At 39.0% G+C, this 26,507-nt stretch overlaps 1 protein-coding gene across 10 annotated transcripts in view; it reads left to right on the top strand.

Moving 5' to 3' along the window:
- The window catches only part of DENND1A (DENN domain containing 1A), a 175,661-nt gene that overhangs the window by 20,944 nt on the left and 128,210 nt on the right, over positions 1 to 26,507 (top strand). For all 10 annotated transcript variants that reach the window (XM_069873541.1, XM_069873537.1, XM_069873540.1 and 7 more), the window contains exons 3-4: positions 6,996 to 7,039; positions 24,057 to 24,106. In XM_069873541.1, coding sequence (XP_069729642.1) covers positions 6,996 to 7,039; positions 24,057 to 24,106 — 94 coding nt within the window. The remainder of the gene's footprint in view (positions 1 to 6,995; positions 7,040 to 24,056; positions 24,107 to 26,507) is intronic.

Raw genomic sequence — 26,507 nt, 5'->3', positions numbered from 1 at the left:
ACGTGCGCTTGAGCCTTCAGCACAAACTGTGATCTTGGAAAAGCAGATAGGCACACACATGCAATTGGAAATACGGGCCTTGTAAGTATTACAGAGAGTGGCTGTTTCTTGTGAAAACGTCACAGCTCAAGTTGCTTTGGTCTCATCCTGCATAACTTGAGAATCTGCGTTCTGGAGATGTAAGTTAAGTTGGCAGATTTACACTGATGCAGTAACTCTGGATTAATTTTCGCTGCATGCCAGCTACAGGTGATTCAGCTCTGTTTATTTTTCTTCCTTTATTGCTTCTGAGACATAAGGAAAATCTTATCTTGTAAATCTGCCCTGTGTGGTATTGGCACTTCCAGACTGTCACATTTAAATCATGGCATGAAATATTAGTTAACTGTTTCTTTCATATTACCAGGACAAGGAGGGCTTGCCAGCTGCTGCTGAAGTGAAGAGGCTGTCACCAGGCAACTCTGCTGTCTCTGAATATAAATACAAAGAGGCAGGAGAGAAACAAACTCGGTATTCATGGCCTGAGCACTTGAAACGTATCTCTATTAAATTTATAGGGTTGTGAAAAGATTACAAGAAAAAAAAATACTGACCAAACACAAATAAATTTGAAAAATTTTTGAACTCAAAAAAACCTATGTAAAGTAGCTGTCCCTGTGCAACTGCTGCATTTAAACACTGTTGTGTAATTATTACAGGCAGCCTGTAAAATGTTTCAAAACACTTGGTATTTAATTTTGTAAGCCAGTCTTTGTTGATTTTTTTGAACATTCGAGTAGGATCTTACCTAACTGTATTTTTTGCCACTTTTAGCTGCTGTATAATTTGCTGTCTAAAATTACAGAGAGGAAAAAAAGAATTAAAAACATAGTTAATTCAAAATTTGCTCCTTGCAAGGCTCCTGGAGTTTGGCTTGGACTACCAGAAACACAAAATTTCTGGGTTGGTTGAAGAACAGATGGTTCTGAAGGGAAATATCCCCTTAAGTGCATAGCAAAGCAAACTGAAAAGATTCATCAACCATGCTTTAATGTGGGCTTGAGGTATCACCGAAGTGATTAACCATTGCGTATAAAAGATCTGAAAGCCTCAAATGAAGATGAGGGAAACATGCAACAAACAAGACTTGAAATAAGTACTTTTTTTTGTCTTCTGTTTTTAATCTGTTATTTTAGCTTTAGCTCTTATCCTGTGCATCCCCTTTTTACAGTTCTAGATGTAGTGATACCAGTACCGTTAGTTTAAAAATTAATCTGGACTGAAAGTTTTCTGCTCTTCTTTGTGAAGAAATAATTCTGAGTTTTCTGATAACTGAAGACATATTACATGTTCTAATTTCTCCTTATTTTTACAGTTTAGGATGTTAGTAGAAAATAAATTAATCTGTACTGTTATACAACAGATTCTTTAGAACTGATTTCTTGGCCTGGATAAAATAAAAGGAGTTAAGGATTTAATATAGAGGTAATTCCCCAGAAGCATTATATACATTGGACACACTGTGCTTGCAACTCAACTATTTTATAACTTCCATTAAAAGAATTGGTAAAGTTTTGATTAAACCTGGCACCATTCTATATGAGAATCCAAGAGAGTAAATAACAGCAGTTGAAGATGGAACATTACCTCACAAAAGGGTCTAACTAGTCTGATGCATAATTTTTCCAACACCTTTTAACTTATTTATCAGCTCTTGACTCCAACTGATGCATGTTCTCCAATCCGCTGGTTCTTGATCTGCTCCTGTTATAACTTAATGCCATGGGATGGAAGAGCTGGTCTTGTTCTTTGGGAGAGGAATGACTGGCTACAATTTATATTTTATTTCACATCTCTTCTGAATGGACTCATCATTTTTTTGTGGTTATGTTTGTATTTGGAACAGAGCTCACTTCAGTGGTTGGTTTTCTTCCCTTGCATTCTCTAGCATCTGTTTATTCCATGCTACTTCGGTTCTTCAAATGGTGTTGAAACAAAAGAACGAATTTTTTCAAAATTGCAACTGGAAATACCATTCTTGACCCTGATGCTTTTCTGTGGTGAATGTCTGTGTGATGCTAGATGCCTTTAACATGGCGAACTGGACAATTTAGCAACTGTATATAACACCAAGGAGCTGCTAAGAGGAAACGAGTATAACCTCCTCTTTCTGGAAAAGACAATTAATGTTTTTCATGTTGTCTTATCCAAGATTTGTTCCCGTTTCACTGCATTGAGTGTTGTTTCTCTTTTGCAATTACTGTGCTGTAGTTTTTTAACAGGATTGTAAAATTAATTTAACCAGGTCCCCCCTTAGGTGGAAAGTTGGTTTGGCTGCTGGAAGCAGTGGAAGTCTCACATCTAAGGCTTGCTCTGAGTGGGTTGCAAAGCTGTTGATGGGCACTGCATGCCCTGGGAAGCTGATGTAAGGAGAGCAGGTAGGAACCTGGCCACCTCTGGTGTGCTGAAATAACAGCAACATTGGCAACATTTGCAGGTTCTTGCATCGTTAAGGGCTGTTCCCACTCCACGTCTCTCTGTTCTGGAGAACTGTGGATAGCCTCAAGTAAATTTCTGCAAGAAAGTTGTAGCTTGACCTGCTTTATTTTGGAAGGACTTTTAAAACCCATGTATAAGATATGGCTGAATGCAGCCTAGAAAAGCTTTGCTCCTGATGGTCCCTCTGGCTTTTGATGTGTTAATAATATAAAAACAATTATAGAAATCGCTATGATATGCTGAATCTGTTCTGGTTTTCGCCCTCCCTTCCTGTTCCCTACGATGTATATTTTATGTTGCCTTTGCTCTCAGTCTTTCCTGCATTTGTATCATTTTAATGAACTCTGAACAGCATTTTGTGTGTGAGTTGCAAACTTTATATTCAGTTTCTAGATTAAACTGTAATGAAGAGCGTTTTTGTGATACCAGTGAGGTTTTTGGCACTTCTGGGGCAGACTTCCAAATGTTCTGTTGAGAAAGAGGCAAACTTATGAGTCTGTTTTTATGGCGTTGATGTTGTGAACTCCCCTGAGCAGCAGCTGATGTGCAGAACTTCCTGATTCACCCGACTGGGGATTGTACAGTGTTCACTGCAACTTCAGTAACTGAGGACGACAGGTCAGGATCCACTTTCTTTTGCTCAACTTCTCGCACAAATGCGGACTATAGCCTAGAAATGGAACATCTGTTTGAAATGCTATCAGCTAGGTGAATGGTTCATTGCATGCTATTCTCATGTGGATTGTATTTTTTAATACTGAACCTATATTTTTGAATATTGATATTTTGGAGTAACTTCAGCTGCATGCATTGTGGTGCTGGCAGGTTGGCACTTTTGTGGTTTTGGGGTTTTTTTTAATTATGGTTTTAAAGACATTCTGATAGAATTTTCTTTTACGTCTTGGTTATTTTCTGGCTTGTATGCTCCTCAAATAAGCAGCGCTTTAAGAAAAGGTTGAAGTCTTGAAGATTCACCTCCAGAAAAATGTAATGTTTATTCCATATGTATTTTCTGCCAGAACTTGCTCTGAGGCTTCTTGTCTGTCTTCTTGCATGTGTAGGTTCTTTCTCACATTTTGCTTTCCCTCCCCCCGTTTTTCTCTCCTCCCCTTTTCCTCCTACTCTGAGATGTTTGCTGTGTGTGAAGTCTGCAGCAGTTTAGGGGCCAGCAGAAGTGTTGGGCTGTGCTGAATTCAGGACATCAAGGAGTTTGCAGAGGTTTGGAAAGAGGCTTACGTTACTTATTAGTTGTGCTGCCTAAGTGCTATATTGTGTAGTGGGTTTTCAAATTAAAGTTGCTGTGAATGGAATTCCATTTCATTTTAGAGCAATTGCAGCTATAGAGACCTTAAAGAAGTGAAGGAGTTAAATAATTTGGTTGGGGGGAAAAAATGAAGTAGTTTTCACTGTTAGTTTTCAGTTTGGGATTAGTGTATTTGAATGATTTGTAGCCAGCATGAACTAAATTGGCTGACTTTTATCATAATAAAGAGGTCAGTATGTGTTGGGTTCGTAGGGTTAAATCTGCGAAATATTTTCTGATAATTTTTATAAGAACTTCCCTGATTTTATAGTTACCATAGTCTCCAAATACAGCCCAGTTTGAGTTGGGCTATTTTTAGAAGTAATTAAGCATGCCTCTTTTAAAAGCAAAACTCTTCACTTTATGATGTAAGAAAAGTTGAGAGTAAAAGAGCAGCATAGTTTCACTAATATGCCATTGTAGCATGTTCCCATCCTGTCATCTGGAAAATTAAATCAGGTTCCAGCGTGGATTAACATCTAGACTTGTGAGGAGGGGAAGGTAGTGTCTTAAATGCCATGAAATTGAACAATGGGATTATACAGTTCACAACTAATTTCAATAGTCTTCTGTATTTGGCTTTTTGTTGAGCCAGATTCTGTAGGAAGGGGCAGTAATAGGGGATAGAACTTGGAAACATTCACATATTTACTACAGCTTTAATTTGAATTGTGGTGTATATGTATTTGATTGCGCTTGTGCCAGTGCAGGAATGGGAAGCTGCAGGTCAGACAGTGTATTTTAGCTTTATTTTGTGTGTATGCTTTACACTTGTAACTTAGTTTACAGTGCCATTGATATTGCTATACTGTTATTTTCCAGAGAAGTTTCTCAGCACTTGCTTTAGGCCAAAACTGCAGATCTTGGATTTTGTGAGGTGAAACTGCAAAATCGTGTGTAATGAAAATGAAACAGGACATGTCAAGTTATCATCAACACACAAATTCAACCTGCAGCACAACTTAAGTTCATGTTTTGGGGTTTGGTAAAAGTTTCATTTGAGAAGTAGCTCCATAATTTTGTGACTGTTTCTTCCTGCTGTTAACTGACTCTATTCATTGTTATGCAATGTCTATTTCTGCCAACCTCAGCTGAGATTCCAGCCTCAGCTTTATAACTTCGTAGGTGACTGGTACACTGGAAATGTTCAAGCTCTCTACTTTGCTGTGACTATGTGGTGAAAAATACAGTAAGATGTGATCTTTCTTTCCATTATGTAGTGTTTCCCAAATAAAGATACTGAAAAGTTTAGTAAATATTCTCAGACCATTTAAAAGCTGAAGTGATGTTTCATGTTAATGAGAAAAGTTTATAAGGTGGCCTCTGAGACAACAAACACACCAGCCTGTGTTTATTTGCCCATGACAGCTTTGGCTACCAGTGCTTACGCGTGACTCTTGGTATCTTCCAAAACTGTGCACGATGCAGCTCTGGTTTCTGGGTGTTGGTCTTGCTTGGCACTTTCGGGGTTTCCATAAATGCTGTTCAACCAGTTCCTTTAGCCTTTCTTCATGGCATTGAGCTCTGGAAACATAGAAAGGTGTTCAAGATGCTAAGAAAGCAGGAAAAATAGGTGCTCATACACACGGAATTACTTTGTGCGAGTAATGTGTTTTGTTGTATTTTTTAAAGAGTGGAGTGTTTCAAGCAAACATACTATAGATTTATGTCCCAATTTATTTCTCATTTCCTTAAGAAATAATAAATCATATAATGCCATGTGTGTCAGTATATGTATTTGTATTACGTTGAGAGCAGTGGGTCAGTAGAAGTGGTGGTGGAATGTCAGTATTGTGTTCCAGGCGCTGTCCCAGATTTCTTAAGCAATATTAGGTACTAGCATTTACAAGTACAGCCTCGCTGTATTTCTAATGTAAAGAGATTACACCTTAATAGAAAGTTTGGGTCTGCTAGCAATGGAATTGCTAATCAACCCATTTATTGCTGAAGTCAACGTTGTCAATGAGAGATCTAGGGTGGGACTATTCTGAAAAAGCAGTGTATGGTGTGTGTGTGTGACACAAAAATGACTCTTCCCCTGGAGCCGTGGCTGCAGCGCAGTACAGCGAGTGCTCAGCAGCAGAGGCTGTGTCGCTCCCCACTGAGCGGCGTAATTGGTGGAACCGTGTGTGGAGAGTCCAGACTCCGGTAACAGTGCGTCCAGTGGGCCAGGCCTCATACAACCAAACCCTTCTAACTGCACAAAGGGAGGAAGTTGCAGAGGGGACCAGTTGTTTTTATCTGTGCCTTACACTTTATTCTGAACTCTTGTGTGATTGTTCTATGCTTTGTGTTTTGGCTTTTGGTATTGTAATTAAAGAAACTCTTTGTAGAATGGAACCTGGCTTTCTCAGCCATATTCTTGTGAAAAACAGAAGGCTGTGGAGAGTTCTGTTTTAAATAGGTTGTCACGTAAATAATTGCAATTGTGATCTTTTGTTGTTTTATTAACATCTCTAATTAAATTTAAAATAACTTCTCAGGGAACACTACAATATTATTCGCTCTGATGAGCAAAAGGAATAAGAATGCTGCATCAGTCTTGAATACTTGCTGATCTGGAGCATTTAACATTTGTTTTCCTGATGGCAGAGGTTCCAAGGCTACGTTAATCACTGCTTTCAAATTCTGGATAAACACTTTTGTTTTCTAGGGAACATACCTGAACATTAAATGAAGTAATTTTGAAAGATTTGTAATCTGGTATCATCACAAACTATCTAGGGAGGTTAATGTGGTATCTGTAGCTGGCAAAACTGGTTATCTGATTAAACCCAAACCTATGTGCAGTTGGTAGCAGTTTTCTGGTGACAAGTGTAGTTGGCAAATTGCAGACGGAAAGACATGGCATAAGGTAATGGCCTGAACTTCAGTGTAGTGCCAAGACATTTCTTGTATACAATAATCCACATATACATATGTATGTAAATATAGATGGATGTGTGTAGATGTGTGTGTGTGCATACCCACAGATATTGCTAGTTCCGTGTGTTTTGTGTGTGTGTGTTTTATATGCAGTTTTTGTCTTTCTGGAGGAGGGCAAAGGGAGAGCCTTGAAAAGTCCTTCCCTGCTCTTATCAACATAGCAGCCTCAGCTGCCCTCCTTGGATCCCCTGCCAGGGTTGCTATCATCTTCTGATCAAATATTAATGTGTGATTCTCTGCTTGCTCACTAATCCAAAGCCAATTAATATTATCTGTCAATTATTTACAGATCCTGAGGTGCGGAGGCAATTCCCAGAGGACTACAGTGACCAGGTTTGGAATGCGTAATTAATTTTTTACATGACAAAATTTATTTCAGGGTTGTTCAACATATTATTGCTGCTCTTTTTACTGAAAGAGATAAATGCATTCTTAGAAAGAAAAAGAAGCCGTAATTAGGAGCAGAAGGATAAGAACATTTTCACATTTAAAGCAGAAAACGGAAGAATTTTGGGTCTCATAAGATTGTTTTACAATGTAGTTTTTACAAGCGAACATGAGAGTGGGAAGGAAAATTGATTACTGAATTTCACTTTTTGCCTTTAGGTGCCACAGCCGGCAGTTCATTTGGCAGTCCCCACTTCATTGTCTGCAAGGTTTATAGCTATATTTAACTGGGCACCTGGCACTGTGCTACGTGTTTTAAATTCTTGCCTGAGCATGCAGTCTCTCCTCTGTTTCACAAAGATGGTATAAAAATACGAATGTGCAGGTGGAGCACACGGATATTTATTGTTTAGTTTATACACAGATCGAATTGGAAATTTTTCACAGGAGCTATAGCTGACTTCGAAATTACCAACTTCACATTACCTAGTATTTTCCTGTGTCTCCTGAGAAGTGGATTGAGGCAGGGGCCAGAGGTTAGGCAGAGGGGATTATTGCTAGTGGTGACTCCAAGTGCTGCTGAGTTCATACGCTGGGGTTGTTTGTCAGCGTTCAGGGGATCTGGGCTGTGAGGGCAAGTTGATGTCTTACACCTTTATGCCTGGGAAGTGCTGAAGTGATGGCATTGTATAACTAGTTAATATAACAATAAATGTTGCCTTGGTAAGTCTCTGTTATTGAGTTAGGATCAGCAGAGCTACATTTCAGGTCCTTTCGCTCCAATTACATTTTCATGCAATATGTAATTTTGTGGTGTTTAGACTAATGCAGTTAACAAATTTAGGTGTGATTGCTCATCATGGCCAGGACAAATGTATTCATATTTGGCTGCAATCACTTCATGCAGTGGGACCTGGATCCCTCCCCTTCTGGGTGCTTTTGTAGGAGCAGTACTCATTTATATTTTTATTTTTTTTAAGTTTTTTATTTTAAAGCAGCTCTTTAGCCTGGGTGCTTTTCACTGTAGTTCATCAGTAGGACTTCCTTTACGCATGTATTACGTCATGGAACTAAACTTTTTGGGGGACAACTTCCTTGTTGTAACTGTCAGTCTGTAATGTGTGAATAAACAGACCCCTAAATTTGTATTTACAACTGCTTTTCAGCACATTGTAGCCTATCAGATTAGTCATACGTGAGCTGATGGTCCCTCAGAGCTGGTACAGCCAATTGTGTCCACAATGAAAGAATTACTGGAGAGTCTTGTACATAAAATCTGCTTTATAAAATGCTTAACGGTCCTCTTCCTTATTTCGCAAATAATTAGACTTGTATAATACTGCTATGAATATGCAAGACAGAATCAAACTCAGAGGAGCCACAGGCTCATATATAATTCTTAAGATGTTCACCCACTTAGTCAGAATTTCCAATCACTCATGTCAGGCGCCACAAAATCCACCGGAGTGCGTTTGGTGCATGTGTGTGTTTGTGGGGTTGGGGTGGATTTGTAAATTGTCAGATATGTTGTACCCCCAAACTTAGGGGGAAAGCAAAAGAAAGGAGGCTAAACTTCTCAAACTCCAAGTGGGTTTAAAAGCAATTTCTCTCTCGATGCACAGAAAGATTGTTTGCTGTGTTAACAGTGGCTTTGCGTTCTTTAAGAAGAGAACATGTCTAGAGTTGACAGGTTTAGATTTGAAAAATCACTTGTGAAGATTCAAGTAAGCAAGGAGGGGGGGAAACAATAGAAAGAAAGAGCTACATCTATGTTTTTCCTGGTTAATCTAGAGCTCTGAGAGATGTAAAGGCTGATAGGTTTATTGCTTAAAACTTCTAGTTTATTAGTTTCTTGGAAGAAAAACATTTTAGAAGTGCTAAGTCACTGAAGATAAGGATAGATCCTGCAAAACCCTCGGTTTTCTGCAGGCATGCTGTATGCAAAGGGAGAGATACGATGTGCATGTTAGTACAGGCAGAAATTGTTTCTAGCAATCAAACATTTATGATTTAATCCAGAAGGAATATTTGAGTTAAATCAACACAAGGTAAAGCACTTATTAGTAAGAAAAAAAAAAAGGAAAAAATCCACCTCAAGTTTTTTTATTCATCTAAACTATCAGTGCTTGTTTTTACATACACTGTATTTCCCATGTACCAGCACATCTGATCAGAGACCCTCGCTGCTGCTAGATGTTTTATTCTGTGTGTTCTTTGTACCTTACAGTAAAAGAATCTGTCACAAATTATTGTGCCTCACTGCTTTAGAAACTGAGAAAAAAGGGAGGTTAGATTGACATCTGTGACTGAATAATGATGACCAGCCTTTTGGCTCCCCTTGAGCCACAAAGCCAGCATTGCCTTTAGAGAGGAAAAAGGAGTAAGAAGAAAGGGGAGGGATAAAAGAGAGTTACAAATCTGTGGTCCCGGAGATGTATTACTGTTGGGCCAGTTGTCTGCGTGGTATGATAATCCATTTTGATCTTCTGTCTTAATTGTCTGCTAAAGACAAATGGGCAGTAAAAGTTCATCAGTTTCATCTTTTGCTTCTCATTTAGAGAGAGAATAAATGATCCGTCGCTACAGAAGAAACCTTTCTTTCTGACACGGAAGTAATGCAGACCCAACACATTTTATTAAAATATTTCTCCCTCATTATTTCAGTCCTCTCAGCTCCGATAGATCTTACTGTTTCATGAAAAATGTAATCTGAAATGTAAATAAGGGGTTTGATACAAAGTAAGGAAGTAATGAGCAGACGAGCCACATTGCAGGAATTTTGATTGTAATTACTGACAAAGTGAATTCTGCGTGTCCTGATTTTTTTTCCCTCAAGTTGTCTTTGACACGTTCAGACCACAATGACATCTATGGTTTAAATCTGTTAAATAACTGCATAACAGCATATTTTATAGAAAATGTCATAGACAAGGTACCTTAGGAGCCTTACTAAGGGAAGGAAATGCTAATGATTGCTCCAGGCCACTGGAAATGGTTAAAACTAGGGAGCTGCTTTTGAATGGCAGGAGGGGGAGCAAAGTAATCCTGAGATACATTTTCAAATATCTGAGAGTATTCACTTGTTAGGGTGTTTTATAATAGCTCTTAAGATTAAAATGTGTATATATGTGTATGTGGTTGTACACAACATGAAATACAGTAATTGTTGGCATTATAAGCAATAGTTTTTCAGTGCTAGATTTTTAACACTGAGTTTAGAGTTTAGAGCAGATGAGAACTCTTAGTTATTCTTTATAAAACACAGCCGCTATAGGTAAAAGTATCCTTTAAAAACAAAGTTAGGAGCCTAGCAGAACAATACGGATGTATTACTGCATTTTCTGACTTGGGTTCCTAATAAAGCTATAGTAATGAAGTTCGTCTGTTGTAGGTTAAATAAATATCAGACCGTGGCTTGGTTGCTTTACCCTCATGTCTGCTATTTTGAAGATTAATCCAATCCTGAGCTAACTAATTTCAATACAAGGAACTTTGTTTCAAAGATATGAACTCCTATCAGAAAGAATGTTTCTGATGCATAGTTGATGTGCAAATATATAAAAAGAGAAAGTAGTGAATCAATGGAAGGTGTAGAAGGAAGAACACAGTTATGCAAAATGCAACATGTTTTTAAAATTACTTTTTTGAGTAATGCATCATTCAGTTCCTTACTTTTTTTAATCTTTATAGCTTGTCTGGAAAGGAAAGAAACAAATTATGTAGTGATAATTCCCATTTGTGAGCTGCTTCAAGTGGGTATGATGTCTTGTCTATAATTTGATGAACTATTGTATGTATCAGTTAATTACTACAAGAATGGCTGAGGTATGCATGCTTGCAAGCTGGTACTTATGCAGATTGCTACTTCTATTTTGCGGGTAATTTTTCTTTCCACTGGCATTGAAGCAGGGTTTATAATGAAACCAACAATCTTTATACATTTATAGAAACTATAAAACTTTTATGGCAGTCTTTATATAGAAACTAATGGTCTTTCTTGTACAAACTCTATGAGCATTGTAGAAGCATTGCACACAGGGAAAAATAAAAAGCAGTCTTTCTTTGTGTCACTGTAAGAGTTGTGTGATTGGAGAGTATTTACACAGTGCTGGCCATAAATGGAGCGTAAACCCTGCTATCTTGCAACACGTGTGTGCATTGAGAGAACTGAGCTACTTGAACAGGGATGATTATGATCCAATTTGGTATTTGTGAATTGTACATTGTATTCTTAATATAAAGTTTTTACCTTTACAGGTTGCCTACACTGCATGATAAAACTTGTCTAATGGGTAATTTAAAATAGTAGCCATCCTTTCAAAAACTGATGAAGTCAGATTGGAAAGGATGAGTAATTAGACATTTAGAAAATCTAGAAGAGTGGTTATAGTGTTCTGAAAGCGACTTTGTAGTAAACCCAAGGCAGTGTAAATAGTAAATAGATGAAGTATTTGGTACTCACTTTTGAAGCATTTGATACTCTCAGTTTGTGTAGAGCTATCGTACTGCATTCATACAGGCAGTCTTGTTAAGTGAAAGCCCAATAAAACTTAATGTAGGATAGTTATAAACATTTTCCTGGTACAGTGACCCCTATAGACTTGGCAGCAGTGCAGTAGCAGCGTGAATGGAACCCTTTGTGTGGGGGAGGCCACACTCTGTGTCGTGGGTTAGGGGTCACCTTGTACCTTGTGTGTGGATACTGTGCCTGCTGTTGCACTGAAATGTTCTGGAGACAACTGACCCAATGAGAATAAAATTGGGTTCAAGTCCTGAGAGGCAGCGGGCAGGACTAAACCATGGGCTTTGACTACAGAACTGGGTATTTCTCTATACAACGTGTATGTCCTTTAATATAGGAAAATGAAGAAAATAGGTATTCCTCATTTGCTCTTATTCTCTCATCCTCATCGCATGTACGAGGTTGTTTTTTCATTGCCTTTTCTTTAGGCCAAGTAGGTCAGTTTTTCTTATGTATTTCTATCTGTGCCTTTTATGTGCTTCTTTATCATAATTTAATTAGTATAAAAAAGCAGATCCTTTTCACATCTCATGTCTTTGTGTGTGTAGTAGGGTATGCTGTACTTGTTCTAAGTGCATTACATGGCATTTGTGCTGGATGGAATTGCAAAGATGATTTGCATCTTAATAGAACCTTTGACATCATCTATGGATCCAAATTCTGTTTTATAACTGATGTTAGTAAATTTAAGGGTTATAGAAGTTGAGTATTTCTATGATGAGAGAATATGTTGAACAGGCTAGTAGAATAGCTGGGTGTAGTCATCCCTCAGATCTGCACAGAATTTCATGTAGCATCATGGCATTCTAGGGTTCTTTATTATTTTGTGGTTTTATTTTGCCTCTACTTGGTAATGGACTGCAAAAATCATTGCAGTGGAATTGTGCAATGCAAAGTAATAAGTCAGTCTTTGTAAGTATCCCTGGAAAAAGTTACTTCTGAAGTCTAAGCTATGAGAGTGAGAACGTACTCAAAGGTGGGCTTGTTTTTTGTCTCCAAGCTGGTGATCTGGGCGTCTCCGTTCACTCCTGTCTGTGAAAGGACTGTGGCGGAGATACTGTTTTCATTGGTGACTTTAGTCATTAGTCATTGGTGACTTGATCTTTACCTGGGAGTACCCGAGGTAGTGTTGGACTCCAAAGTCTGTGTGAAAGCCACGTCAAAAGGCAGAGTCCAAAGTTAGAAAGATTCTGAAGAGAAATAGAGGAATAATTGGATTCAAGATGGGAAAATGTAGTTCAAGCTGCTTTCTAAACAATTTCAGTTTTCTTTCATGTAAAATTTGAATTAATATTGCAAGTTCAATAAATACAATTTGATTTTGCCACAAGTTATTCAGCTGAATGTGAGTATGACTGGTTACAATCATATGGCCTTTGTTATACAGGAGGTCAGACTAGATGATCATAACGGTCCCTTCTGGCCTTAAAAATCTGTGAATATATGAATAATTAAAAACCCATCCTGCCAACCCTTATTCGTTGAGGTAGTCACATTAAAATCCTGTGGGACTACTCGCGTAGCTAAAGGTTGTGGGATCAGGCCTAAAGTGAGTAATCATTATCACTTATGTTTAAATTTATTGATAAAACTATAAAATATTAACTTGAAGTAAAGGTGGGTTTCCTTACAATGGAAGATGCTTATGCATTTGTGCTCTACTTTGGTTTGTTAAGCCAGTTCCTATCAAAATAGTTTAGAAAGTTCCCTTGTATCAGTCTCCTAACCATTCAATTCTGTGCCAGTGCTATAGGTCAGTTAATGTTGTTCACAAACTTGTAATATGTAGGAAGTATCTTTGTGTTGTTTAAAAATAAGATAGAAGTCAAGCCCATCACAATATGGTGGGTGTAGGCAAGAAGGAAACTGTTCTTAGATTCCTGCTCTTGCAACTTGTCTGCTCGCACCCCAGCGTATAAACACGTTAAAAACGTGCAATGAAGAAGCTGAGGGCTCACTGTATGTGCTGTAAAGACAAAAAGGAAGCGGGAAATGAAAGTATATTTTTTGATTCGCAGAGCATCCTGTGGCATGTAAAGAGCATCACACCAGACAAAACAGCTTGTGCTTTGTTATTTAAATGGATCGTCTGGAGCTCTTGTAGCCAGGTGCTGGTGCATGTTAAGGACATGAAAGGGAATTCTAGGAGATTGCTGTCCCTTTGTGTTGATTCCCAAGGTGACAGGAGATTTCCATGACTTATTCTTGACAGCAGAGGGACTTCCTAGAGTTCATATATGGGGCGATGTGGATGGAAATATAGCTTTGGTTTCCTTAACCAGAGTGTCTTGCTATGTGTGATACATACTTTAAAGTAGACATGACTTCTTATGTGCTCCACGCCTTGCACCCCCACGTGATGGACTCTACGATCACATAATCTATCCACTCTTTTGAGGAGAGGGATTTCATATTCAAATGTTGCTTCTCCATGGAGTCAGATATTGATTTGTTACTTTGGCAATAACCAGTATTCAGTTGTAGTCATCTCATGGTGACCAAGGCCCTGTGCCCTCTGCAGACTGGGTTGCAGGGCTGGGTGCCCTGTCGAGAGTGCCACACAAGAGGTGTTAGAATGCCAGGGATCGTGTGAGCACTAGAGGGCAACTGTGCTGAACTCCAGGTTACTGTAACACAGCAAAACAGCAGAGTGCACGGTGTGGAAGGGATATATTTTTTACTGCTTTACTACCTTAGCTTTGAAAGAAAACCAGTTCGTCAGTGTGTGTGTGTAACTGGCATGCTGAGATTTTCACATATCAAAATATCCTGGTACTGTATTTTCTCACGTCCATCCTCAGGAGTTCTGCATTGGCATATTTGCTATTTGCCTCAGTGTAACTTTTGAATAATTTCACAAACGTGTAGTGTAAAGCATTTAGACTGCATTATGCATTGATTGAATTTCCCAAATTGTTTTGCATGCATTTGTCTTTGTTCTTTTTCTAATTTATTTTTTAAAGGAATGCTTGGAAAGTAGACAGAAAGAAGGGATTTGTTTGTGATTGATAGGTGAGATTAATTGATAGTCTTATACTCAAGTTTTCGCATGTCTGGGCAGCAGCATTTAACTGGTAGTGTATTGTAGATAGGAGCTGGAAATTATTCTGTGTTAACCTAGAGAAGTCCAAAGTTCTTAGCTTCACACTTGGAAAAGTTAAGTTTCTAAGTTCAGTCATCTTTGTACTTACCAGCTGTGTTCTCTTCAAGTAAAAACCGCTTCCATGGCTACTGAATGTTTTTATAGCACTCAGGTTCTTGATCATTGGTCTCTTTAGCATATTCCTGTGTTTGGAAATCTAAAAGCCGTGAAAATACTTATAAATTTGGGAAGCTGTATCCTTTTATAACCTTCAGTTATCTGAGGTGATCGCCAACTCCATCTCATCTTTGCCAAGTTTGATGTGAGGAAAGTTCTTTCCCTGAAGGCATCGGTGTCCCAATCATGTATCCTCATTTCTCTTTCCTTCTCCTCACAAGTCTCACGTGGGTGTGATGTGAGTGCAGGTCTGACAAGCAGGTATTTTAAAACTTGGTCAGCTGTTGCCCCCTTTGGGATGGTTGCTCCGTTGTGTTATGTTTCCTTGGCTGCACAAAGTAGCTCATACCTGTGTAGCAGGGTTCAGTCACTTCGTTAGTGCCTGGCTGTACAGCTCTGCCACTGCTCTGTGTTCCTCTCTCCCACTGCAAGGAGGATCTTGCTCACAGCCATGAGAAGCCTGTTGTGGGAAGGCAAATCCATGAATGCTGTTGGTTTCTGGTGTTTGGGAGTGCAGTGTTTGGTGTATCCCTGGCATTTCTCCTGGCAGTCACGGTTAATTTTTAGGTGACAATTCTGTGTTCTACTGTTTTCTGTTAAGCACAAACACGAATAAAGTGTTTTTCTCTTTCCTTCTCAGGAATTATGTGTTTTGGTCAGTTGTTGGTCAGGATGCCCTGTCTGTGGCTTATTTCCTGCACAGGATGTAACTAATGGAGAATTTATGATCTGGAGTGACTAATGGAATTCAGTCTATGCTCTAATATTCTCTTTGGTAACCAGTGCAGGAAGAAATTGGACTCTAATGCTATTCTTTCACACTTTTTAGTGCTTTGAATTTCTATAAAAGATCTTGTCAGTGAAATGACTTAATTTTACAGTAAGGGATGGCAGAATTTCTGCACTATGGAAATGGCAGAAAGGTGATACTGGTGTCGTCCTCTGCACCAAGGCAGAGAAGCCGATGGTGGCTAATGGTCACCTTTGCTTCTGCACCATAGAGTTCTGCTATGGTCTTTGTTTAAACTGTTTCCAACATTGAAAGTTTCTTCTTTTTTTGTTTATTTGTTTCCTTTGGGGTTTTTTGATGGTTTTTTATACTTATTAGCCATTATTTTTTCCTTTGATTTGGTTTCATGTCTGTTGTGCCTGGGTACTACAGAAGTATATGTGGAGATTTGCAGCCAGCTAGAAAAGACTGCGAACTTTAAAAGCCCAAACTGTTTGGTTTTTGTTTTCTGCTCCCTGAAAAATGAATCTCCTGTTGGGGCTTGACTACAATGCAGGTTTATTAAGGTGTAATGTGGTTTTTGCTTTTAGATTTAGAGTTGGAGCTCTGGCCCTTCTCTTTCAATGTGTTGTGTTTGCATGGATGAATTCCTGTGGTTTGCATTACCTGATTACAGTAGAAATCAAACCTGGCCCAATCTTGTGAAGGAGACTGTAAATCTAATTGGAATAGTGTGTTAATAACAATTTCCTATGATCATAGCATCTGTGTTTGATGAACAGCGCTGACTTTCAGATATTCTGTTTATTCAGACACTGTTTTAGAGTATTTACTTGCATATATTTTTAAAGGGGCTGGACAGTGGATGGTGCAGCGGTGATTAACAAAGCACGTTCTTGCCCATTTGCGTAAACAGGGTATTTCTTTTGTGAACACGTCTTGTTAACCCTCCCTTGCAGACCTTTATTGGTGCTTCTTGAATAATTTGTTTAAACTATGCAGTACAGATTCCTTATTTTAGCACTAAGACTTACAAAGGGTTCTTTTAGCAGCCTTTAATTTTGTACTTATGTATGTGACATAGCCTGTGGCTGTGATCTCTGCTGTGAATCTGCGGTTGTTTTGGGATGAAAGAGGAAGGCAGCTGGAAACTCAGTAGCTACATCTAGCTGTCTACCTAGAGAAGGCCTTGATTTCAAGTTTATCTAAACAAGCTCGACTAATCCCAACTATCTGGGGGGATCCACTGTCAAAACAAGCAGCATGGCCCTAAGGCAAACACAACCATACAGAAATGAAGGCTGGGACTTCCAATACTCCAATGACTGCATACTGGAGGCTTTTTTCCTGAAAGAGAGTAAGAGAGGTGGAATTTGCATAATGCCTTTTCATTGGGAACTTTTGGAAGGCTGACAGAGGTCCAGCTTATAGCTTGGTAGCCACAATACAGGGTCTATAGGAGAATCCTTGAATGACCTAACCATATTGAAAGAAAAAATGAAAGCATCGAAGTATAGCCAAGTGAGTGTGGAAAAGAGGGCTGCTGCATTGTCTAACATCTGCTCTACTTCTCGTTAGTTTTGTTCTTTGGTATTCTATGTGGACTTTGGAGAAACCTAAGACAGCCGAACATGAATCCTATAATCTTCCTTCTGAATATTTATGTAGTGTTCCAGCCTCTAAGCTGTCCTTTGCATCGTCCCACTTCCCCCTCATTTTCATGCTCTCAAATGAGGCCAACATTTCAAAAGCTAAATAAATGTTTGTGAATGTTTATAAAAGATTTGCATAAATTTGTCCTTGTTTGACAAAGATCACTTTTTCTTATGCCAGTTCTGAAATTTTTTAAAGGTTTCAGCGCTTGTCTTGACAACAAAGTCCTGCCTGGTCGAACAATGATTGCTGATTAAGTGGGTATGCAGTCCTGGCTGAATAGAGCGTTTCAGGCAACGGCTAAAAGGGCCAGTCATCTTAAGCCAGAATTATAATATTTAACAAACGGTAACCACGGTGTGTCTTTAAAGCCCTGGTTTTGATGCACTGTACCCGTGCAGTTGACTTACAGTGCAAGAAGGATGCGATTAGCTTTTCACAGCTAATGCTTCTCACTTCATTTTTCCTAAGTGGGGAAGTGAAAATATTCCTCATTTTTAGTTACTGAATGTTTAAAATATATGTAATTCAATTCATATTCTGCTCTCTGATACTAACACTTCTTATCATTAGCAGTTGATCACTGTTTATGCACAGGTTTGGACCAGATTTTTTTTTTATACTTGCTCATATAATATTTCATTTCTTAGTGATTTGATGATTCTTACCACAGCAGCTGCAGGTATATTTTTATATCATGGTAGCTAAAATCCATTTGTCTTAGAATAAAACTAATTTCTCTTTTTATTGAAGGGGTTTTAAAGACATTTGAGGAAATCTCTTTGAAAAACTGCTGAAATACTTAGTTCAGCTTCACCTCCAGATTGTTTTTTTTTCTTGCTACTGGAAAAAAGTAATATTCGTTTCTATTTTTTTGTTCTGTTAGTTGGGAGGTTGAAGTTGTCATTAAGGCAAAAACTAGAGCTACTTCTCTGACACAGTTTTTATCACATCTGCTAGGCCTGTGTCCCAGGAGAAGCTGTGCAGAGCAGCGAATTCAGCATAGGCCCATTATCTACTGGGTTTGCGTGTGCTGTAAAAGGAGTGAGACCTCAGGGAGGCTGGGAGCCTCCTCCCGTGTAATGGCCAAATCAGATTTGAAGGACTGGTGGCAGGAAAGCTTTGGCCTTGGGGTGTGAATTCTAGGAAACAGAGTCACAATTAGGTTTAAAAAATTCAGGGATTTTGAGCTTTGTCTTGAAATATGTTTTTAGTAATGCAAGTAGAGAAGTTGCCCATCTGTGCACATATTTTGTGCGTTTAAAATATTTAAATGATAGCAGGTCTCAATATGCTTAGGAAATGTTGTTTATCTCGTGCTCTTCCTGCTACCAGGTTTGTGCATTGGAGTTTTTGTTTGTTTGTAAAAACCAGCATTTTCATGAGAAGCATTGGTTACCGTCAGTGAAACGATGCTATTTCATACTGGTACCATTCCCCTGCTGACCCTCACACAGGAACTTTCGTAAAAGACCGCCCCCACCCCCCAATTCCAGCTTTAGAATTGCTCAGAAAGGGCTCACGGATTTTTAGAGCGCTAAGCAAATGGATAAAATCATGCTATAAGTTGTATTGGAATACTAGTAGAATAAAAAAGTAAGAGGTAAAACTACATAAAGGTTCTGCTGCTGATTTTTTGGGGGGGTAGAAAGTAAAAAATTGAGAGAAATCTTGCTTTTAAATTTACTGTTCTTTGCTTTGTCTGCTTCATCATCTTGGAAACTCTCAGCTTTTTGCTGTGGCTGTGTGACACAGGCCTCTGTGCGCAGGATCATTTCTTGTTAATGTGAGAATTAGTTTATAATTCTGCTTGATTTTGAATGCTTCTCCTGACTTTTAACTATATACTTACATTGCATTTAGTAATTGATGTGAATAGTCTGTGATAAGCATTTCAGGAAAATTTGATGTAGGATAATATAAGCTGAGACTAATAATAAATGCAAATGGAACTTTAAATTTTCAGAAAAGAAGATGTGCTGATCCCTGTTGTTACTCGTAGGTGTGTTCGAGTAAGGGGTGGAATTTTTTCAGCTGGCCTTTTCTTGTCATGTTTTTATTATTCAAATAACATTTAGAAATGTGGCTGCCCTTCCCCACCCCTTGTCAGTAGCTGCTGTTACCTTAAAATTATTCAGAGAGATGAATTAAATATAAGAGCAAGTTACAGTTTGGGGGCAGTAAGGTAGATTGATGTATAACCCCAAGTTCAAAGTGATCAGATAATATTTTGCTTCAGTTCCTGTCATGGCACTCCTGTGTTGTGCTAATGTATTTCTGCTGTGTCGAAGCAGAAATAGAATAATCGGTAGTTGCTTGCTGGTCAGGTCGGGATCCTGCTACCTGTCCTGACTTCTCTTGATCCCGTAAGGCCGGCTGTCGCTGTTCTCCTCTTAACCCTCCCTGCTCTCCAGTATCATCTCTTCCTTCCTTTATCACACTGTTGATGTGTTCTTGAAGCTCTATTGGTGTCCCTCCATGCGAAGATGATGGATTTCATGTTTATTTCCTGGATTCAGATGGTATTTCAAGCTGGAGAAGATGAAAACTGTATTTCTGCTCTCTCTGTTTAACGTTTTGCTTACAGCCACCTCACCTGTACTTCACCTGTGGTTTAATGTCAAGGAAACAAAACGGCATTTATCTTTTTCATCACCGACTCTGCTCTTCTTTCCATGGAAGACTGTTCTGATTTGCAATGCTCCATTCTCTCATAATGTTTGAATTGTCCCCTGGAAAAATGAAATCAGGCTGTGGGGTTTGTGGGTTGTGTGCACCCCCATCCCCCTCCCATGATCCACAGCTGAAGGTCTTGTCTGTCCTCTGGGTGGTCTCTTCATCTTGTTTTCCTCAGATTTCCCAATAGGCTTCCAGTTGCAGGTTCCCCAGCCTGTTGGGTTTGTGGTGTATTGTTTCCCTTCTGTGACTCACATGAATATTCGGGTGTCCTGCCTTAATGATTCATCATTTTTCACTGGTAAAACTGTGTTTCAATTTTTTTTCTCTCCAACTTCTACCTTGATCTCTTGTTTCCCTTTGTCTGTTGCATTGTGTTGTTCTCAGAGTAGGTTGTTCACAACAGCTTCCCGGTCTTGCATTGGACCCTTGGTTTGCATCTCAGTTTATCAGTGGAGTTTGGTTTAACTGTAGCTGCAGCGTGGGGCATTCGTTACTGATGGTCCATTGGAACAAGAGAAATAAAGTGATCCTGCAGATTTGAGAGGCTCTGAAATTGCTCCATTCACTTGGAAATAGGAGCATAGGTGAAAGGTTTGAAAATAAAAAAAGACTTGGGTTAAGGTACAGCTTGCACAGTAATTTCACAAGATAATATGCAACATTTTTCAGCACTGCTGAGCTTTCTTTACTGTTTCATCTCAATCTCTAGATAATTCGGGCCATAAGCCAAGTGTGCATTGTGTGTGTTTCACAGCCTTGCTTTCCCCATGCCTTTCCAGTATCTCTGGCGGGGGGTGCATGTGTGAAATCCTGTTGGGGACGGCCTCACCCCCATAAATTGCGCTGTGACACACAAGGGCTGAGCGCTGTATTCCTGCCTCATTTATTTTGAAAACTTTGCTACTGAAACCAAACTTAATCAATGAGCTTTGTGTTGTCTCTGATAAGTTATGTACTGGTGTTATTGATTGGGAAGGATTTTAGAAAGCCCTTGTGGGGTTTATAATGTCAGCAGTGTTTTGATTATGAAAAGCGCTGGCACCCTGGGCCCCGGGGCCAGGTGGTGGACGTCCTGAAGCTGCCGGTGGCGCGGCTGGGCTCAGTCCCCCCAGGGACGCAGTTCATGCCCTGCACTTTAACGGGGGTGACTGCCTGCTAGGGATGCACTTTTTGCTCATTAAAATGTTAAAAATCAAACTGCATGTAAAAAGATTTTTGAAAATATAAACTTGGGGATTGATCCAGAAAACTGGCATGTGATACCCTGGAGACGCTGGTTTCAGCTCCTGGGTCATTTATGCTTTTCAGCTGTGTCCTGTGTTGGCAGGGCTTTTTCTTTTCTTCTTTTTAGGATGCTTTGCTTTAGAGGCATTTACGTAGGTTTTTCTTTAAGAAAATAGGCCTAGGGGAATAAAACAAGACAACAGGCTCTAGTACTGCCTCTGTGTGTCCTGTCAGGTAAAAGCATGGCAAGGACTCCAAGATGCTCACGTGGAGGGATTCTGGGCTTGGCTTTGTGATGCTTTTGGTTAGAAATCATAAAAAGAGGGTGATTTCTGTAGGCTGTAAGTAACCACACAGCGCAAGGGGTCTTGTAGGGAGTTGTGGATTATGTAGGCGTTGCTGATCTTTCCAACTGAGCAGTATTTAAACAGGGGGGGAGCATTACATTTATAGTAACGAGCTTGCAACTTAAGCACAAATTGAATAGTTCTCCAGTAATTGTATTACATGCAAAAGATCAGCAGGTTTGCTTATTAAAAGCTAATTCTATAATTGATTTTTTTTTTCCTAATAGTTAAAATTTAAAAACCCAGCTCTGGTTATCCTGCATTCATCTCAACTTCCAAGTTGTAAATCAAGGCAGATAAGTATCTGTATAACGAGGCACAGATTATGTCCAATAACATTATAAAAGCCACATCAATAACATTATAAAAGACAAGGCAATGTATATTGGTATGAATTCAATATATTGCCTCTTTAAGTGAAAATTTCAGTTTCTGTGTTTAGGAAACTAAATATCACAAAACGAGTGCAAAGTAAGTTCTGAGCGCTACAGTAACACAATGCTGAAGTGTTTTACTATGTGAATGTTTTGGCTTGCAGTCATAGCAATTATTTAAATCATCAAAATAATAGAAAGAATATATTCTGCCATTTTGAGGTGGCTGATGATTTGCTATCTTTTAACACTGCCTTACTGTTTTACTTCAGAATTCTGCATAGCAGCTACATGGCTTTTTTTCTAAATAGTAACTGTATAGTCGTTATTTTGAGGACAATTTGTATTGATAAGTCCAGTAAAAATGTGGGCAGTTTACTCTCGTGTGATTATAATTTTGATTGTCTTAAAATTCTGGTTTTGTTTTGTTATTTTGGGTTTTTGTTGCGTGTGTTTTGGTTTTTTTTAACCTGTTCTGCGTTGAAGTTTCACTTGTGGGTAAAGACAACTGTGTAATTGTTTATGTTTGCCTAGATGTAGGGGTTGTGTGTAAGCAATCAGACCTCTTCAACAGCCAGTTGATCCCCATGGAAGTTGATGAGAATCTGCACAAGGATGATCCCAATCCCATCAATGAGGCCTTGACTTTCAAGGCATTATTTTGTATAAAACGCTCTATTTCTGCAGAGTTTACTCAGACGCCTGCGTAGCTCCCTTCCCACTTTCCTGCTGCAGGTGAAGGGAGAGCTCATCTGCTTTACCTGGCATTGCTCAATAGTTCTGATCTTGTTCTTTAAAAACAGCAGGGTGTTAAATAATCTATCAATAAACTGTCAAGAAATCAAAGTTTCCATAGCTGTTTCTGCCTGAAATCTTAAGAACTTGCCACATTTTTGGTTGTCAAGAACCCTCCAAAGAAGAGTCTGAGCAGTTGAGCCTGAAACCATTGCGGAGAATGGGGGGTGTGCTTCTTTGAATAATGTAGGAGGAACATGTTCTTGCAGGGAGTCAATATGTTTTCTGCTTCGTTGAATAGGTTATTAGATTGATGCAGTTTATTTGTTGAATGATGGGATTGGTTTTAGAAATAAATGAAGCGGAAAGCATCAATTTAGTCATTGATGGTAATTTATTGCTATGGATCAGAAAAGTGTGGAATTTATCTGAGGGTTTGTTGTTTAGGCAGGGTTACCTTGTTTCAGTGAAAGCAGAAATGCAGTTTGCATTTCAGGTCCTGAAATATTTAAGTCTGAAGGAGAATGAGCAGTGAATTGGCTGGTAGTAAAGGTCTGCAAACTGAGTAGTTCTGAATTATAGAGTCCAAATTTTGAATGTTATGGAACAATAGGATGTGAATAGATTGCTTTTGTCTATGAACACAACTGGTTTGGGAGTAGCACATTTATGTTTTTGCCTCTCTAATGACTGTATTGGTTTAAAGTCATAAAGTTGCAAATGATTAATTTCTCTGCAGATCGTGTTTTCAGTTTTCTTATTCATGCTTTTTGTTTGTGAGCATGCAAAGGCTAATCTTAAAAGTTTGTCTGTGATGCTGTTTTACAACGTTTAGAAAATGGTTTGTAGGTTACACAATTTGTGTTGATTTTAATACACACTATTTTAATCGGTCTTTCAACACTCGGATTTTCTTTCTAATAGCAGTAGGCAAAGTTAAACATTCCTGCTCTGAGACCTATTGGCTTTATCTTTTGTTATTTATCTTGCTGATGTTAGGAAGTGTTCTCTAATCCCCCAGACCTCTGTTCCTAGGTAACAGTCAAAAGCTGTGCCAGCAGAAGTGGTCCTGCCAGGCCAAACCCATGTGGTTTGGTGTTATTCACTATGATCCATATGGTCAGGGTAGAGATTGTCCCTAGAGAGGTGTTAACACTCAACAACTCAACCTCCTCCTGCTCCTGGGAGAATTGCTGGATGGCTCCTGCTGCCTGCCCATGTGTGAATCTTGATTAATTTTTCATTTTTAATGAAGTTTGATCATGTTTATTATTTCACATGATTGACTGCCTGGTACTCCTTCCATGTAATTGATAAAGCCCATATTTCTTCATCTGTCTCTTATTTCTTCAGGGCAAAGTTGTGAAATTGTGTGATGTGGTTAATATTAGATTTATTGGTCCCAATAGATGTATAAATTATCTCTTTTTCTCTCCACAGGAAGTTCTGCAGACTTTGACCAAGTTTTGTTTCCCGTTCTATGTGGACAGGTAGTGTTAGCCTTTCAAACTTTACAAGAAAATAAGCTTGTCAATAAAACCACTGTAGAAAATAAAAACCATACCATTCTTCATGTTCTGTCTGCTTGACTGTGATTTAAAGCACCCAAGTGCAAATTACAGTCTTAGAATCACTTTTTCCTGGGGTTTTTATGGGCACCATCAAAAAAAAAAAAAAAGAAAACCATTTTAAAAGTTTGAGCTGCTCTGTGGCAACGGCAAAAGCGCATTTTGCTCTGCTTCTGCATAATACCTGGGTGTGAAAATACTTGAGTGGTAATTGCCAAATATGCATATTAATATCAAAGCTTTCTGTGAATTTGTACATTATTTCTTAATTGCCAAAGTGTGGAGAGAATAAGGTGCTTTACATTTAAAGGCCTCAGTCTCTTCGGAATGCTGGTGCGTTACTTGGTGGTTCCTTAATGTGGCTTCTGATTTTGGGGGGTAAATTGTAAGTTACAGTGGATTTAGCAGGAACTGAGAACATTTAATTCTTGTAATTTAGAAAACTTTGGAACTCTTTCATTTTTTTAGTTTGTTTTCTTTCTTTTTTTCCCCTTTGAGTTATTTTTGATTTTTTCCCTGAAAAGAGCAAGCATTGAAATTTTGAAAGGAAGCACCACTGCTGTTGCCATCTCCAAGCACTGCTGAGTTGGCTGGGGTCGCTTGGCTTAAGCCAGCTAATGCATGCAGTTGTTTTGATTGATGAAATCAACCTTAACTGGGATTAAACTGCTAGAAATCTTTTTATCATTTCAGTGGAATCTGTGATATTTACAGTAGAAATAGATTTTCTTTATAAATCAACTTCCATTTCTAACATCACTACTTGTTGGAGCTGCTGTTCCATTTTTTATATTTGTTTTTCCACCTCCGCTACCTGCAGGGTGGCCGGTGACTCTGAGTTGTCTGGAAATACTGGTCACTGGGTTCTGTGACTGGAGATGAAATCTCACTGTGCTGCTCTGGAGATAGGAGTGTACATAATAAATCCACTACGCTCTGTCCTCTGATGCAGTAATCTGGGACTGGAGAAAGCTGAAAGCTTGAGTGGATCCTGCAGACGGTGTGGTCTTTCCACCCTCCAGGTGGTTCCTGCAGGTCTGAGTTGAGAGCTGTTGGTGGGGCACTGCTGGAGACGGCTCCTATTGCCAGTGCCTCTGCTGTACCCAATTCCTGCGTAGAAAGAGAGCTTGAATATCCTGGGCTGTCAACATGAGCTGTTTAACCACTGCTTGTTGACTCAGATGACCTTTAAAAGCCACAAATACTCTTACAATTTGGAATCACTGGTTGCTGATGGTCCTTTGCCTTTCCTAAGGAGAGAGAGAGTGGGGAAGTACTTACATTTATTTTTCTTACAGACGTGTTTCTACTAGAAATATTTATGCTTACTGAATGTAGGTTTATTGTACCTCGGGGGTTTGTTTGTTTTGTTGTTTTTTGTTTTTCCCCAGCAGCATAACAGTTTGAAAGATAAGAACACTGAAACCCCATATGGGGTGCAAATGAGAACATAATGGAAAGTGATTCCCGTTTCTGGATTGCTTGTTTGAATATCACAGACTGTCGCTGAAAAGACTGCAAGCCATAAAGGAGAGATTGTAACCCATAGCATACATAATAATTTAAAATTAAGCATGGCCTTTCAATAGTCCAGAGGGCATCCCAAGTTAAGGACACAGCAACTGAGAGAGAGATGTGTGCTCGTGCTCTTCTTGATGTAAAAATACACTCACACCTATGCATGTGTGTGTGTGTATATATATATAAAAATATATAAATAAATACTTGGTGTAGTCCTCTCTGAGGTAGATTTGACTTAGCTTTGAACTGTGTGTGGGAATTAACCTGCCAGTTACAGCCAGAAGACAAGCAGTCTTGGGTCACCAGATGCCAATGAATTTAATGTGACCGTGATAAAGAGAGAAATACAGTGCATCCTACGTGCAAGCTGTTGTTCATCCTTTAGCTACTTCTATGTGTAGAACCAATCAAATAACCGTTCTTAGAGGCTATTTCTGGAACTCGACAAGTGACGGATTTGCAGTAGTTGATCTTTTCTTTCCCTATTAACTGTCATTCGATTACTGAGTATTCATCTAGACATTCCTTGTACTGCATTTAAAATAAAGCTATTTAAAGTAGTGAGCAGGTAGCCTCGTAATGAAATAACCTCAGACAATGCTTTAGTATCTCCCTCAGTCTTCTCAGCAAACACTTTTTCAAGATGAGAGGAAATTGCTTCTGCGAGAAGTGCTGTCTTTAGTTGTGTGTCAGAAAGGGCCTTAACAGCCGTGTCTTACAGAGTTGACTAGCACTCTCTAGTGGGATTTTATCCCTCTGTATGTGCCTGAAAAGCAATATGTTGGATTAGGACTCCAGTTAC

This window comes from Phaenicophaeus curvirostris, chromosome 20 (genome assembly GCF_032191515.1).
Source record: "Phaenicophaeus curvirostris isolate KB17595 chromosome 20, BPBGC_Pcur_1.0, whole genome shotgun sequence".
NCBI classification, from domain to species: domain Eukaryota; kingdom Metazoa; phylum Chordata; class Aves; order Cuculiformes; family Cuculidae; genus Phaenicophaeus; species Phaenicophaeus curvirostris.
The sequence above is the reverse complement of the archived record's forward strand: the minus strand, read 5'-3'. Positions and strand labels throughout refer to the sequence as shown.